General features: G+C 44.0%; 6 protein-coding genes across 6 annotated transcripts; 4 read left to right on the forward strand and 2 right to left on the reverse strand.

Annotated features, from left to right (window-relative positions):
• Positions 1-74: 74 nt before the first annotated feature.
• Positions 75-577, forward strand: VTP01DRAFT_10548 (uncharacterized protein; the record flags this gene model as incomplete). The annotated part of the gene is made up of 4 exons (XM_069378922.1): positions 75-98; positions 152-224; positions 290-444; positions 503-577. 4 exons carry the CDS (start codon positions 75-77, stop codon positions 575-577), a joined length of 327 nt encoding a protein of 108 aa, XP_069238948.1.
• A 229-nt stretch (positions 578-806) lies between these two features.
• VTP01DRAFT_10549 (uncharacterized protein) lies at positions 807-1,898 on the reverse strand (the record flags this gene model as incomplete). Its single annotated transcript, XM_069378923.1, has 6 exons — positions 807-905; positions 976-1,255; positions 1,317-1,429; positions 1,482-1,585; positions 1,654-1,763; positions 1,837-1,898. 6 exons carry the CDS (start codon positions 1,896-1,898, stop codon positions 807-809), a joined length of 768 nt encoding a protein of 255 aa, XP_069238949.1.
• A 2,090-nt stretch (positions 1,899-3,988) lies between these two features.
• On the reverse strand, positions 3,989-6,128 carry VTP01DRAFT_10550 (uncharacterized protein; the record flags this gene model as incomplete). The annotated part of the gene is made up of 8 exons (XM_069378925.1): positions 3,989-4,365; positions 4,422-4,592; positions 4,661-4,776; positions 4,835-4,997; positions 5,060-5,659; positions 5,713-5,757; positions 5,818-5,853; positions 5,915-6,128. 8 exons carry the CDS (start codon positions 6,126-6,128, stop codon positions 3,989-3,991), a joined length of 1,722 nt encoding a protein of 573 aa, XP_069238950.1.
• A 179-nt stretch (positions 6,129-6,307) lies between these two features.
• On the forward strand, positions 6,308-7,539 carry VTP01DRAFT_10551 (uncharacterized protein; the record flags this gene model as incomplete). The annotated part of the gene is made up of 3 exons (XM_069378926.1): positions 6,308-6,481; positions 6,538-6,627; positions 6,688-7,539. The coding sequence occupies 3 exons, from the start codon at positions 6,308-6,310 to the stop codon at positions 7,537-7,539; spliced, it is 1,116 nt and encodes a 371-aa protein (XP_069238951.1).
• A 287-nt stretch (positions 7,540-7,826) lies between these two features.
• VTP01DRAFT_10552 (uncharacterized protein) lies at positions 7,827-8,330 on the forward strand (the record flags this gene model as incomplete). Its single annotated transcript, XM_069378927.1, has 4 exons — positions 7,827-8,015; positions 8,076-8,169; positions 8,235-8,261; positions 8,323-8,330. The coding sequence occupies 4 exons, from the start codon at positions 7,827-7,829 to the stop codon at positions 8,328-8,330; spliced, it is 318 nt and encodes a 105-aa protein (XP_069238952.1).
• A 3,548-nt stretch (positions 8,331-11,878) lies between these two features.
• VTP01DRAFT_10553 (60S ribosomal protein uL3) lies at positions 11,879-13,274 on the forward strand (the record flags this gene model as incomplete). The annotated part of the gene is made up of 4 exons (XM_069378928.1): positions 11,879-11,881; positions 11,966-11,984; positions 12,049-12,222; positions 12,301-13,274. The coding sequence occupies 4 exons, from the start codon at positions 11,879-11,881 to the stop codon at positions 13,272-13,274; spliced, it is 1,170 nt and encodes a 389-aa protein (XP_069238953.1).
• Between the last annotated feature and the right edge of the window lie 248 nt (positions 13,275-13,522).

A 13,522-nucleotide genomic window follows, 5' to 3' on the forward strand; every position in this document is an offset into this window, starting at 1 on the left:
TTGTCGTCACTGAGAGGCGAATCAGATTGGATGGCCGACAGAGAATCATTGCGCATCCTCCTTCAACGAGAATAATGAAAGATTTGGAACCATTGGACGTACGTCGAAAAGCAAGTACAGTGACAGTCATCATCTAAAGCGATCTGTTTAGTTTACCGTCGAACTCGGCCGATTCTACGAAAAAGCGAGAACATCAGGGACAGTCTCAGTCACAATGAAAAGAAGTAAAGACACAGTGAATCTGACGTGTTTTCGCCGTTTTCATCTAAGACGATTACTTTGCTGTTAGTGACGGAAAGCCGGATAAAGAAAGCAGCCAAAGTCAAAAAGATGACGCCAAAGGGAGGCGAGGCAGTCCTATCATCAGACAAGAAGAACGACGAGCAACTGCACTATCCTTGCTTGGTACGAGCGCAATTCAAAAACGAAAAGATTAGCACCATCGTACGTATCCGTAAATACTCATTGGAAAGCATATAGTCTAATACGCAGGTTTAAACAGGTTGCAGACAAAGATTTTGAAAAATTTCACGAAGCCTACACTACAGTTATCAAGGCACACAGGTGGACACTCTGAAGAAGAAGGTTCGAAATAAGAAAAAGAAATCCAAAGCAACCGGAGCAGGAGCAGCAGCAGCAGCAGCGTCGTCGTCGTCGTCACCATCAGCAAATCAATAAACAATACAGTGTTCCACATATAAACGAGGGAATGAAGACAGAAAAATGCAATGCAAGAGTATCTTGAATAGAGTAGTTTACAGTAGCACGTCGTGTGCGGGCAGGGGGTTATCATGATATCGGACTCATTACACCTTCTCGGTTTCGCCTTCCCATTCAAAGCCGTCAGCCATATCTTCCATGTCGCCAATGTCAGATTCGTCTTCGAGATCGGATACAAACTCACGCTGCGGGATGATTCCAAAACATCAGCAACTGTACCTTATATGCAATGGCATACATATCTCGACAACTCACCTCTTCCTCTTCTTCCTCCTCTTCTTCCATTTCGCTTTCGGCCTCATCTTCGCCTTCACTCTCTTCATCTTGTGCTTCTTCCAGCCCTGAGTCGAGAATCTTTTGCCAGATGTCCTGGTTGACGTTGAGGGGTGCGTCACCGTATGCCTTGTTCTTTAATCGTTCAATAAGTTCCTTTTCAATTGACTTTTCCAACCGCGCCGCAGCTTCTGCTTTGCGTTCGCGAGTAGCCTCTCGCCGCTCGAGCTTCTTTTTAACACCAACAAGTGTCGGTCTGTCACTGAAATCAAAACAGTTAGCAAAAATCCAGCCCGACAAAGAATCCTTTAAAAAACACATACGCTTCCTTGAGTTTCAATTTACGCATTCGAATCAGGTATTGTGTGATTTTGGTAAGACGTTGCTTGCATTTGTGTTGTAAAAAGTTGGGCCAGTACATCAACTCCTTATCGATCTGTTCCACACGTCAGTCACTGGGAATTCTCCTCTTTAAGGCTCTCACTAACCTGTGCAAGAGCTTGTGCATAATTTTTGGACAGCTTGATCTTTTCCCACATTTTTGCTGGAGAGTGTGCTCGCTCAGGAGTTTTCATATACAAATAGATGATACCTATTACACATCGAAAACATTAAGTATTCTATAACGGATGATTCAACCTACAATGTTGCTGCTGTTACCTTTTTCTTCTCGCAGGGTCGCATACCGACTGTTAGCAAGGGGGCAGGATTGACGGTTGCAAAAACCAGTGACATTGTACGGATTGCGGCAAAAGTTTTGTTTGGGTGTTCTATAACAATGAACAGGAACAACGGTCAGCGAGATCAGCGCCGATTGTCTTGGTTCGCTTCACAACAACGTACTTGACTTTGTAGGAGCAGAAATGCTGGTTGATCACTTGCCAAATGACTTCGTCCGATTGCATGCTGAATTTGAAGGATGCGTGGTATGAGGTTTTGAGTTGGGGGGGAGGATTATGCTCGAACTAAAGTGCCCAGTGGAAAACTGGTTGCTGAGAAAGTGTGACCTGTTTTACCTGAGATCAAGCCACAACCTTCTTCTGGATTTTGCAGAGAAATTTTGCGCTGTTTGAAAGCTATGGATTTAGCAGAGGAAGGTGATGGAGAAGATTTTCATGTCACTGAGACATTACGTCTTCGAATAAGTCATGGAGAAGCAACAACCAGGACAAATGGAAGAGGATAATATAGACGATGAACACACAGCACATAGAAAAGTTCTTTGATTTGGTTAACGAGGAAGGGCGAACAGCGAATGAGGCAGCATTGATAACTGGCATAAACGTCCGAACTGCTCAGAATTATATAAGACATAGAACAATGACGAAGAAAGACGTTTGCCCAGTATTCAAAGGAAGTCTCGTACTAAATCCAGTGGTAAATTAAATTATGTTCATCCTCAATTTCTTGTAAATTACATTGAGAAAAGCCCAGCTGCCATCCTGACTGACATTCGAAAGAGTCTTTACCATATCAACTTCAGCGTTGCATAGACATCTAGTCAATAAATGCCGCATAGCATTGAAAAAATTAGAAAAGCTGCCTGCGGCAAGAAATTCCGATAGAGTAATAGCCATACGAAAAGAGAGAGTTGAGGAGTGGGAAGAAATACCAGACTTAGATTTCACTAACAACTGCGTTTTGTTTGATGAAGCTGGATTAACTTGCATATCCAGAGAAATTTTGGTCGTTCTTTGAGAGGTACACCAACGGAAAACACTGTACCGACTGAAAGAGGTGTTACTATCACAATTTTAGGTGCTATCTCTCAGGCTGGTGTGATAGATATATCACTGAAGAAACCGGGAAGCAGTCTCTACATATAAAAAGAGGAAACTTGATGGGAAGGAGGTAAAGAAAGTTAATGGTCGGATTGGTACACGAACAGAGCACTACCCTGTCTTACATCTCAAATGTAATGGATGTGCTCGATAAAAATGACATGAAAGCCCTTATATCGTGATAGATAATGCTCCAATACATACCCCAGCAGCGGTCCATGAACTAATCGAAAGCAGAGACTACAATGTCTGTATCTACCACCCTATTCCCATTTTAAGTCCCATACAAGAGTTTTGGTCAAAGGTAAAGCGGGTATTCGCAAAAATACACTGAGAGCAGACGATCGAATTACAGACCGGATCTGCGAGTCAGTGAATAAAGTGACCAGATCAGACTGCGAAGCCTGGATTAGACATGCAACATCCTTCTTTACTCGCTGGAAAAATGAAGAAAGAAACCTTTAGCAAATTCACAACAAGGTCAAATCAGACTCAATAAGCTAATTTAAACATATTTAATTACAATCGTTGTGCTTGAAAGGCAGAGACAATCGTAAACTGTCTGTATCTCACCTTATAATTGGTATTATATGTCATAATGGGAAAACATATTCTTGACTCGATAAAGCAGCATTTCAACATACTTGTGTCTACTGCTTTATAGATTGCATCCCAATACCACAGCAATGAATACAACATGATTAAGCAGAATTTAATAGTTTACTTTTTATCATTATTCTTTATTTACAAAGGAATTGGGCCCAGAATAAGTACTGGCCCAAACTGGTCAAATCCCAGGTGACTTATTTATCTCTAATGCCTTAACGGTTGCGAACATCAGACTAGCAGTGCGAAAACCTCTATATGTCAAGAAATTGCTAAGCGTCGAGAATAGTCTATCTCACAGCAAATATTCCTGACTTTTGCAGCGTTAGCTCGTTTAACAGTATGATGGAGCCTATGTGGAGCCCATCTGGAGCCTAGTTCCATTGAGCTGCGGTGCACAACAGCCCGATGCTAGGAATTCAAGACTCCGTGAAAAATCATTGCGTTATCCATTTATTATCGTAGAAGAGCAATACATAAACAATCAGAAAAGGCTGTGATAGAGAAAAATATTACTAAAAGTAGAAAAGGAAAGAAAAGAAGAAATGGAGAAGGAGACAAGAGAAAACAAGGAATACAGTAAAGGGATGTATATTTACAGTTTTGCCCTACCGCCGTGATCGATTCAACCAAGCAGGATCGCACATGACTGTTCTGAGAAAAGCTTTTTTGGCCATACGTGATGTTAATCTCGCATCTCCTTTTTTGATTTTCTCTACAGACTCGACGTGAAGACTGCATCCGCTGTGAGGGCCAAACGACCGAGATTTGATGTGATGACGGATACATCCCTTGTAGGATCTAAGAGGCGGCATCAGACGTAGAGTAACTCGAACATCGTGGTCCGGCTCCTGCGTAGTTGCTTTACGTTCATTGCTGCTATTGTCTTCCTGAACTTCTGCACCGATGGCTTTAAACAATGGATCATTGGGATCAAGCTCAGGTTCCTGGAATTCCAAATGATATTTTCCAGAATGAAGAATCACTGCACAGCGAGAGCAATTAATAACTTAGAAAATCGACAGAAATTTCACAACTTACTGGCAACCACGTCGGAATCGTCTGTATAGATATCTGTACCCCAAATGGTTTTCTTTTTTACCATCTCATTGTCGTAGCTAAGGTAACGAGCAGGTACAAGTACGTCCAATAGGCAGTTATACTGTCCTTCAAAGTTAGGAAGTGTCATCCGAGGCATATAAAGTCGTGTGCCTGTATCGGATTACATCCTATCAGAGATTTGCGGTCCTAACCGCTACGTGGTCTTGAGCTACACGTACCTAATCTGCGTTCCTTGTATCTTTTCAGGTCTTCCCAGACAGCATCATTCTTGACAATAAGTCTTGGCTTGGTTTCTTCAGCAGCGGGCTTTTCAGAATTTTCTGCATAGTCCGGTCTAGTATTCATTTGTGAGAATCAAAAGAAAGGAAAAGAAAAGGAATATTTTTGCTTACGTTGCGTCCGTTGATGTCTTGTTTGGCATTTTCCCCTTGGCTTTTGCAGTCCGTGTTGTCCCTGAATTTTGATTTCCATTTTCTGTGGAGCGAGCCCCTAGACGGATTGCTTGGTCTAACATTTGCGATATAGATGAATTTGACATGATCTGTCCTGATTCGCCTGTTCGCAACTGACAAGTTAGGGTCACAGTAGCTAGGTCTCACAACCGCAATGGTTCTAACCTTTCTTTTCACCATTTTGCAGCAACGTATTGATGTTTGCTGCAAGGTTGCCAATGACGGCTGCTGTGGCAGGATTTCCGGAATTGGATCGCGCGGCTGTTGCACTGGCTACCATAGCCTTCGCTATAGCATTTCCCAAAATGGATGCATCAGTTGCCATCGGCAAAGAAATCGATTTGCGTTGCTGAGTACCCGCTGTGGTCTCCTTGGTGTCATCTGTCGTAGGCGTGATATCGGATGAAGCTACAGAAACTTTTCTATTCTGGAATTCAGGAGCATTCGTTTTCGAGGATGGATTGCTCGATGTGCTCGCTTGCGTCTTATCCGCATCTGCATGTGCCGGTTCGTTAGTTCCGGTAACAGTATTCTCTGCTGGTGCTGCAAATGCTTTTAAAAGATCTTCTCGGGTAATTGAATCACTCCTCGCTGGCTCCGCTGGCTCGCTCTTTTTAGCAGCACTATCGCCTGTAACCATTTCTGGAGGCGGGACAGACGATCTAGTTTTGTAGGCCACGGCGGTAGACATGCGCATGGATGAAGGCGGGCCATATGGTTCATAGGGTTTTGGTGGTGATGATGATTTAATTGTATGTTCCGCTGCTTTAAGCAATCGTTGGCAAAGTAAATAATAACATTATTGTGCATTCTCTTACACTTGTTTTCAAATTTCTCATGTGCTTGCGGCTCTTGCGTTTTATCTAAGGCATCCCATCTTAGTCTGCTTGCATCGATCTGATCATCAACGCCTGAATAAATACCCGTCGCTGGGTGTGCATCCTCCTTCGAGGTATCTTCTGGATATTGACGTCAGTGCGTGAGTCATGCCTCTTTCGTAACAAATATGAAGGCGCTCACCCTTTGCGTCTGGTTGCTCAGCAGTTGGCGCATTGCTAGCAGCTTCGTCTTCGTTCGGTCGAACACGCTTCTGAGAAGGTACCTTGTCTCCTGGATTGTCCTGAGACTCACTCACTGTGGTCGCACCCACAGTTGTAGCCGGTGGCTCTGTGGATAACTTTTCGCCCTCGTTTGTGTCTTGCTGTTGAGCTAATCGCTTTTCGCCCACGTCCATCGCATTGACTTGCCCTTCCCGCGGTATGTGTTGAAATTGGGGGAACGGCAGGAAGAACCGAAACTCCACCCACAGTAACTTTGGAAAAGTCCGTCGAGCCACGTCCTCCCAGTCACAAACTAAGTCCTCCAAGCTGTCAAACAAGGCAGCAGCAGCGGAACCTTCCTAATACCCAAAATATGAGCAAGCTGCCATTCGGACTCAAGGCCCCTTCCAAGGGCACAGTCATATTCGTCTCTATTATCTCAGCGATCACCGGCACAGCTTATGCTAGCAAATACTACGCAGACGAAGCTCGCAAAGCACACTGCAACAAGGTGTCATTCCTCGCTGACCGACCATGCGGCGTCCATGTATGCATGCCAAGTCTTTCTTACCGTATTCTTGAAGTTTACCGATTCCTATATAGGAAATGCCTCGAAAAGTAGCTGTGTATATAATGGCACCTCCTGGTGATAGCATGGAAAAGAGCAGAAACTGGTTCCGGGAGTATATCAAGGTACGCAAAACATAACCAAGATAACTCAGAAGGATCATTATCGCTAACACTCGTTTGTAGCCTGTCTTGGTTGCCGGAGCAGTGGATTATGAGATACGTGAAGGAGCCAGCGAAGGATCAATTGAATCCTCTGTATGTGAAGAGATTAAGCGTCTGCGACAGAAACAGCAACGAGAGCGAGAACAGCAAGCACTGACGGACGCGTCGATTGAAAACGATGGCCTTGCACAGGAAAGGCAGAAGAGCAACCCGTTTGCTCCAATGATGCAGGAAGTGCAGAAAAAGATAAAGGAGCAGGATCAGGTCGACGGTATTCTAGCAATCGGACGACTGGCGTGGCGTGAAGTATTAAGCGGCATTGCCAAGGGCTGTCATGCTGACCTGTCCGCCCCCGAACCGTCCACCACTGAACCGGCTGCAGACAAATTAATAGAACCAACGACAGCGATAGAAACAGGAGATGCAACTCTTCCTGAAACAGACTTGAATGGATCTACAGCAGCGGAAGATCTTAAAGAACCTATACAAGAACAGCAGCAGACCAAGGAAGAACAGTTGATTGAACCTGAAGCCTTTGAAACTCAAAAGGATACCTTTTCTGTCCCGGATTCGTTGTCACCAGTCATATACATTCCCCACGAGAACATTATTGGATGGTCAAATATCCCATATCGACTCTACATGTGGATCTGTGACTACAAGCGCGTAGAGGCAATTGGAAGATACGCAGTTGCTGCAGTCTTGAAAGAAACTAGACCTTTGGAAGTACGTGATGTGGATCAAGGAGAGTCTGAGAAGAAATATTGGCTCGGCGATGAAGCAAAGGAAGCCCTTGAGAAGGATACACCTATCACCTTGGAAGACCGTGTACGGGAAGCTTTGAAAACGTATACCAGCAGTGATTTGCCATAGACATAATAGCCTCATTCTCTCCAATTGTCACGATGTACTATACTGTATGCTTACTACATTTTTCCAGAAAGTAATTTACTCCCCTCCAATGAACATCGACGTCCCATTATTCATTTTGATCTTCGCTACTACGAAATATTGCAATATAAAAAGATCGATGAGAAAGACTGGAAATCGTATGCTTTGAAATACGATATCTTATGCGTTAGCTTGTGTCGTTATAGGATTGCTGTCAGTATGAGCTGGAAGGCACTGGTTTACAAACCTTCTTTCTTCAGCATATTTGAATGCGGTATTTATGGATCTGCCACCAGAGGAACCAACATCGTTGTTTGAAGACGTTCTTGAACCTTTTGCAGAAATGCTTAAATTTCTTAGGCAGCAACTTGATTGGCTCTTGCGTCACGAGAACGGCGCGGGGCACTCAACCTTTGTGGGGTTTACTGCTTTCTGATCGTCGCAAGACGGTCAAGATCGTTAATTCAACGGGAGCCGCATTCGTGTGGCTCACCAATTGCTCCTTCTATCTTCTGTAGATCACGGACCCAAGGGACTTCCGAGACACAAACACCCGCTGGGTTTTATGGTCTTTCCCCAGCTTTGACCAAGGAAAAGAAGACAACCTAACATGTAAGTCGCAAGAAGGCCACAGCAATCAAACCAGTCAAATCACTTACAGAGCATTGACTCCATAGTTTACTCCCATAGAACGGTCAAGACCCGTAAGTGTACGAACTATCGACAGTTAAACGAATCCATATTCACGTGGACTCTTCTACGCAGGGACGTAATGGTTTATGGCACCTTTATTCAGTGTTGTAAGGTCAAGTCGACTTCCAACACTCCTAACCCGGGACAAAAAGGGCTGCGGCGGCTTGTGTTCCTTTGTTGCCCCTCCCACAAGCTGCTTTAATAGCTAGAAGAAAGGCGACATTCGGTGGTGCCCTAGCAAATTGGTTAAGTCAAACCCAGGGCTTTCAAGGCTATCAAGGTTGCCAAAGCAGTTCAAAAAGTCAAAAAGTCAAAAATCCGTTCTTGAAAAGTCTTGCCTCTGTCTTGTAATCAGGATATACTTCCCGCCTTTTACTGAAAAATATGTCGATGCTAAGACGCGAAGGAGGCAAGCACCAATATTTGAAAAAGGAGGGATACAGATTTTATCTGTTGAACTGCCGGGAACTGGCAGTGCCGCCTCCTCGTTGGTGGTTCCTGGATATATCGTTGAAGCTTGCTCAACGTGAACTGGACGGCACTTTTTTTCATAGAACAATAGACTTGAATCTTTAATTGGTCTTCCGGAAGTCAAAAAATCTTGCTCGTTTTATTTGACAAGCGCTTCACGCTTCGCTTCGCTCGCTGCGCTTAATTCGCTGAAGCTCATGGCTGATCCGAGTCTGTAGAATAAACTCGCATGAATCGATGTTTGAGAGAATGCTACACTAAACCTAGTTTCTTGCTGCTTCGAAACGAATGCGCAAACCATCTTTTATACCTAGCAGTAGATACCTAGTAAGACTTCTGCCGTCAACTTTCAAGTCTTGCTATTTTCAAGCAAAATCCTGTAACCGAGGTCCTGAAACTATTGGGGACACTTTGTAATAGTAGAAGGTTGTGTGTTTTGATAGACTAGAGTTTTTTGATGTAAGACAAATGGTATGGATAGAACAATACAGTTATCAAGTAGCTTGCGTTGCAGAACAATATTAGATAAATCCTGAAGTGTTAGCAGAATCAAATATCTTGTAGATTCAATTATATTTCCGAATCGATTGATAGCTGTTATGTCAAGACTATGCATTATAGGTTTGTATCTTGCTTAAGACGTGATTTTACACGAGATCCCGCACCTTTTCCCCGAACATAGGTGCTCTTTTTTTGTTGCTTTCTTTGAATGCGTCCTAAATATTTCCAAGAAACTAAAGCAAACTTTTAGATCTTTTCTGTACAATTTATGCGTAGTATGATGTAGATGAGGCACTTCATTATCTTCTGTCAAACACAGGTAGCGAGATTGGTATTATTCTGGTTATCTTCCTCGACGTACGTTGATGCCTCCAACGTAGCCTTCAGGAATATGATCCGATTACGAACGTAATCCACGTATAAACATTCAAAGACAGTAGGAACGCGTTAACTAATGCATTGGATCACGGCTGCGAATATAAAAGGGGACCTGGATCCAAAATCTCGTCCTTTGGCTCTGTTCTCTCAAACTCCTCGGTACGTTGGCTGCTCTCTCGAGGTGCAATACGATCTCTGACGCTTAACTTCGTAGCCGACATGACCTCTGTCCTGACCCGCCACCTACAACATCAACCTTTTCGCGCCTCTCCTTCGTCTTCTCTTCCGCTACTACTGTGATGCATCACTACAAGTCCCCTGTCGTGCTTCTTTATTTTTTTACTTTAACAGACCGACTCCACGGGTAAAAAGTATGTCCACTAGCTTATTTTGCTGCGGTGAACACAGCTGACACAGAAACACTAGGTGCGCGTGCTGGTCCCTCGTGAATACCCTTCGGGGTGTAAGTATCAATTATGAGTACGCAGCAGTAGCGCAACGTACTAACGTAATGTTCTTAAAAAATTCCCTTATTCCCAATCAACTACATTTGTTACCTCGCTCTTCATTTCTTTATATTCATGCTTGTATTGCCTTCTTTGTAATTTAACTTTGATTATTTCCTTCTAATGTAAAGATCTGTGGCAAAGTCCTAATGCGGAACGTCGACTATTGCACCTTCTTCGTGTTTCAAGGAATCCAGTTAAAGGACAAGCATAAATGTACCATGCTAGAAGAATTGATTTCATCGCAGAAGAGCAGCGCAGACATTGCTTCATATGCATGGCCATTCTAAGCTGGTCTTTCTCTTAGGACAACAGAATGGAATAAAATCACGCTATTTTATCGTCTTTACGAGTATATCTAGTATGTACAAAGGGAAATCAACCTTGGAACCCTGGAGCGATTTACGTAACATCGCTACCCTTTCTTGCTCTTCTCGTAAGATATTACCCTTGAGCTACTCCCAGAGCGCTTCTTTTTGCATACGGGGTTCCCTCGTCTTATTACAGGCGGCTTGCGAGTATGCAAGGTATTTAATTGCTAAACTTAATGCCTGAAAATTGTTTGTCCCTAAGAGGCTTTTGTTGCATAGTATGTATCATATTCCTCATGCTTTTCATGATAATTATTTCTCGAGGAAATAGCTGTGGAACAGAGTGCTCTGTCCATCGTCTTCGACTAAAGTAAATGTGATGAACGAAACAGACGATTATTCTCATCATTTGATTTCTTATTGATGACGAATTTTCAAAACGTTGGGTTAGGACATCATCTTCACGAAGGTATATCTAATCTTCGCAGGGTAGGCCTATGATTTGCCATTTTGTAGCGGTTTAATCTTGATACTTTAATGAATCTATTATAATGTTTGAATTGAACAGCTTGCTTATTCAACGTGCCGTTGACATTAACGAACACATGTCAGATTGTCACTTCTCTCGTTCCTTCGGATGTTCTCTTCTGGGCCATGTTTGCAAGACGTCCACTTCGTGCAAAGGCTCATATCGATCTGTATCATTGTCATATGGAGTAGTTGATAACTATTTATATATCTGCTGATGCGACATGCATGCAAAATGTTTTCCATATGGTCGCTTTATCATATTACATATGGGTATACAAGTATGTAGAAGTTTTTGCTGATTCCACCTATAGTTGTTTCCTTGTATCCTTTTTCAACATGACAAAGAACAAACTTGCTGCTCTATGTGATTCTTCAGTTCACCTACCGAGTCACTTGATACGAGATATCGTAGCCCGATGCAAATCGCCTTACTTTATTCCTTCGATTACTTCAAAGTTCCTGTTCTCTTTGGTATTGCGATTTAAAGGTTACTTATTGGATAACAGAAGCTGAAAACATCCTGATCATCGAATCCGTTTCCTTGCCTCCTTCTCCACCGATTGATTATTATTATTAAGAAAGATAGAGATGCCGATACGCTCGAGACATTATATTTGCTTAATTCTGTCGTCCAGCTTCTGAGTGACTGACAGATACTATAAATGATTTCCATCATCCATGGATAATTATCCACCGTTCTATGCTTTCGAAATACTGTTTAATCAATACCTCTCTAGGAATCGTAATAAATTGCCTGACTTCCATCAAAAGTTTTCGAGGCAGTGGCGGCCTCGCACCGACCGCAGCGACCACCGATTTTGGGAAATCAAGTCAGACGCGCCGCTTCAATTTTTCGCAAGGCAAACCAAAAAGTGGCAGTCGAGTTGCAGACAATTGTTCTTCCTCTTTTAACGTCCATCTGTTCCAGGGATGGTAAGTTGCTGCATCCATCACCAAACCGTTTGATCCATCCATCCTGATTATGTATCGATCTTGTTCTCTGCTTGGATTGAATAGTCGCATCGCAAGTACGAAGGTAGATATACGAAAATTTCACAATTGCAGCTGTGCGCGATCGATGCTAATTGTCAAATGTGCAGCTCCCCGCCACGGTCACTTGGGTTTCTCCCCTCGTAAGCGAACCAAGTCCCACCGCGGTAGAGTCAAGGCCTACCCCAAGGACGATCCCAGCAAGCCCGTCCACTTGACTGCCTTCATGGGCTACAAGGCTGGTATGACTCACATTGTCCGTGACTTGGACCGTCCCGGTTCCAGTAAGTTATAATTTTTTCTTTGCCATCAAATTCAAAGAGTTATCAGAAAGTAACCACGATGCAATTTTCTACCAACAGAGATGAACAAGAAGGAAATCGTCGAAGCCGTCACTATCATCGAAGCTCCCCCTATGGTTGTTGTCGGTGTTGTCGGTTACGTCGAGACTCCCCGTGGTCTCCGCTCTTTGACCACTGTCTGGGCCGAACACTTGTCTGATGAGGCCAAGCGTCGCTTCTACAAGAACTGGTACAAGTCCAAGAAGAAGGCTTTCACCAACTACGCCAAGAAGTACGCTGAAGGTGCCAAGGACATCAACCGTGAACTTGAACGCATCAAGAAGTACTGCTCTGTCGTCCGTGTCATTGCCCACACCCAGATCAGCAAGGTCCGCATTGGCCAGAAGAAGGCCCATGTTATGGAAATCCAGCTCAACGGTGGCTCCGTTGCTCAGAAGGTCGACTTCGCTCGCGAGCACTTTGAAAAAGAAATCCCTGTCAGCGCCATCTTTGAACAGGATGAAATGATCGATGTCATTGGCGCTACCAAGGGTCACGGTTACGAAGGTGTCACCAAGCGTTGGGGCACCAAGAAGCTTCCTCGCAAGACTCACCGTGGTCTCCGTAAGGTTGCCTGTATCGGTGCCTGGCACCCTGCCCGTGTCATGTACTCTGTTCCCCGTGCCGGTCAACGTGGTTACCACCGCCGCACTGAGATCAACAAGAAGATCTACCGTATCGCCAACGGTGCTGACCCCAAGTCTGGTGCCACCGAGTACGATATCACTGACAAGTCCATCAATCCCATGGGTGGCTTCCCCCACTACGGTCTTGTCAACAACGACTTCGTCATGATCAAGGGCTGCTGCGCTGGTTCTAAGAAGCGTGTCTTGACTCTCCGCAAGTCCCTCACTGTCCACACCAAGCGCTCAGCTTTGGAGAAGGTCTCCCTCAAGTTCATCGACACTTCTTCCAAGTTCGGCCACGGTCGCTTCCAGACTGCTGCCGAGAAGCACCAGTTCATGGGCACCCTCAAGAAGGACGTCTCTGCTTAAGCGATGCATCATTTGGATGTTTTCTCATCTTTAATAAAGGAAAAGTTTTATTTTCTTTTGTAGTTAACTGTCTTGGAATGAATGCTTTTTAGTTCGTGCTAAGGGGATGAGTATCATGAACTGTAATTTGCGTGTGAGTGTGGAGTGATGCGTTTCTGCCGCGGAAATGTGACACAGGTCGTGCATAAAAAGCCAAATTTTGAGGTCATGCGACCTGGACGCCACGAATCATTTCTTTGGTTTTTAGT

Source organism: Rhizomucor pusillus (assembly GCF_041956525.1).
Source record: "Rhizomucor pusillus strain CBS 183.67 unplaced genomic scaffold VTP01scaffold_9, whole genome shotgun sequence".
Taxonomy (NCBI): Eukaryota; Fungi; Mucoromycota; class Mucoromycetes; order Mucorales; family Lichtheimiaceae; genus Rhizomucor; species Rhizomucor pusillus.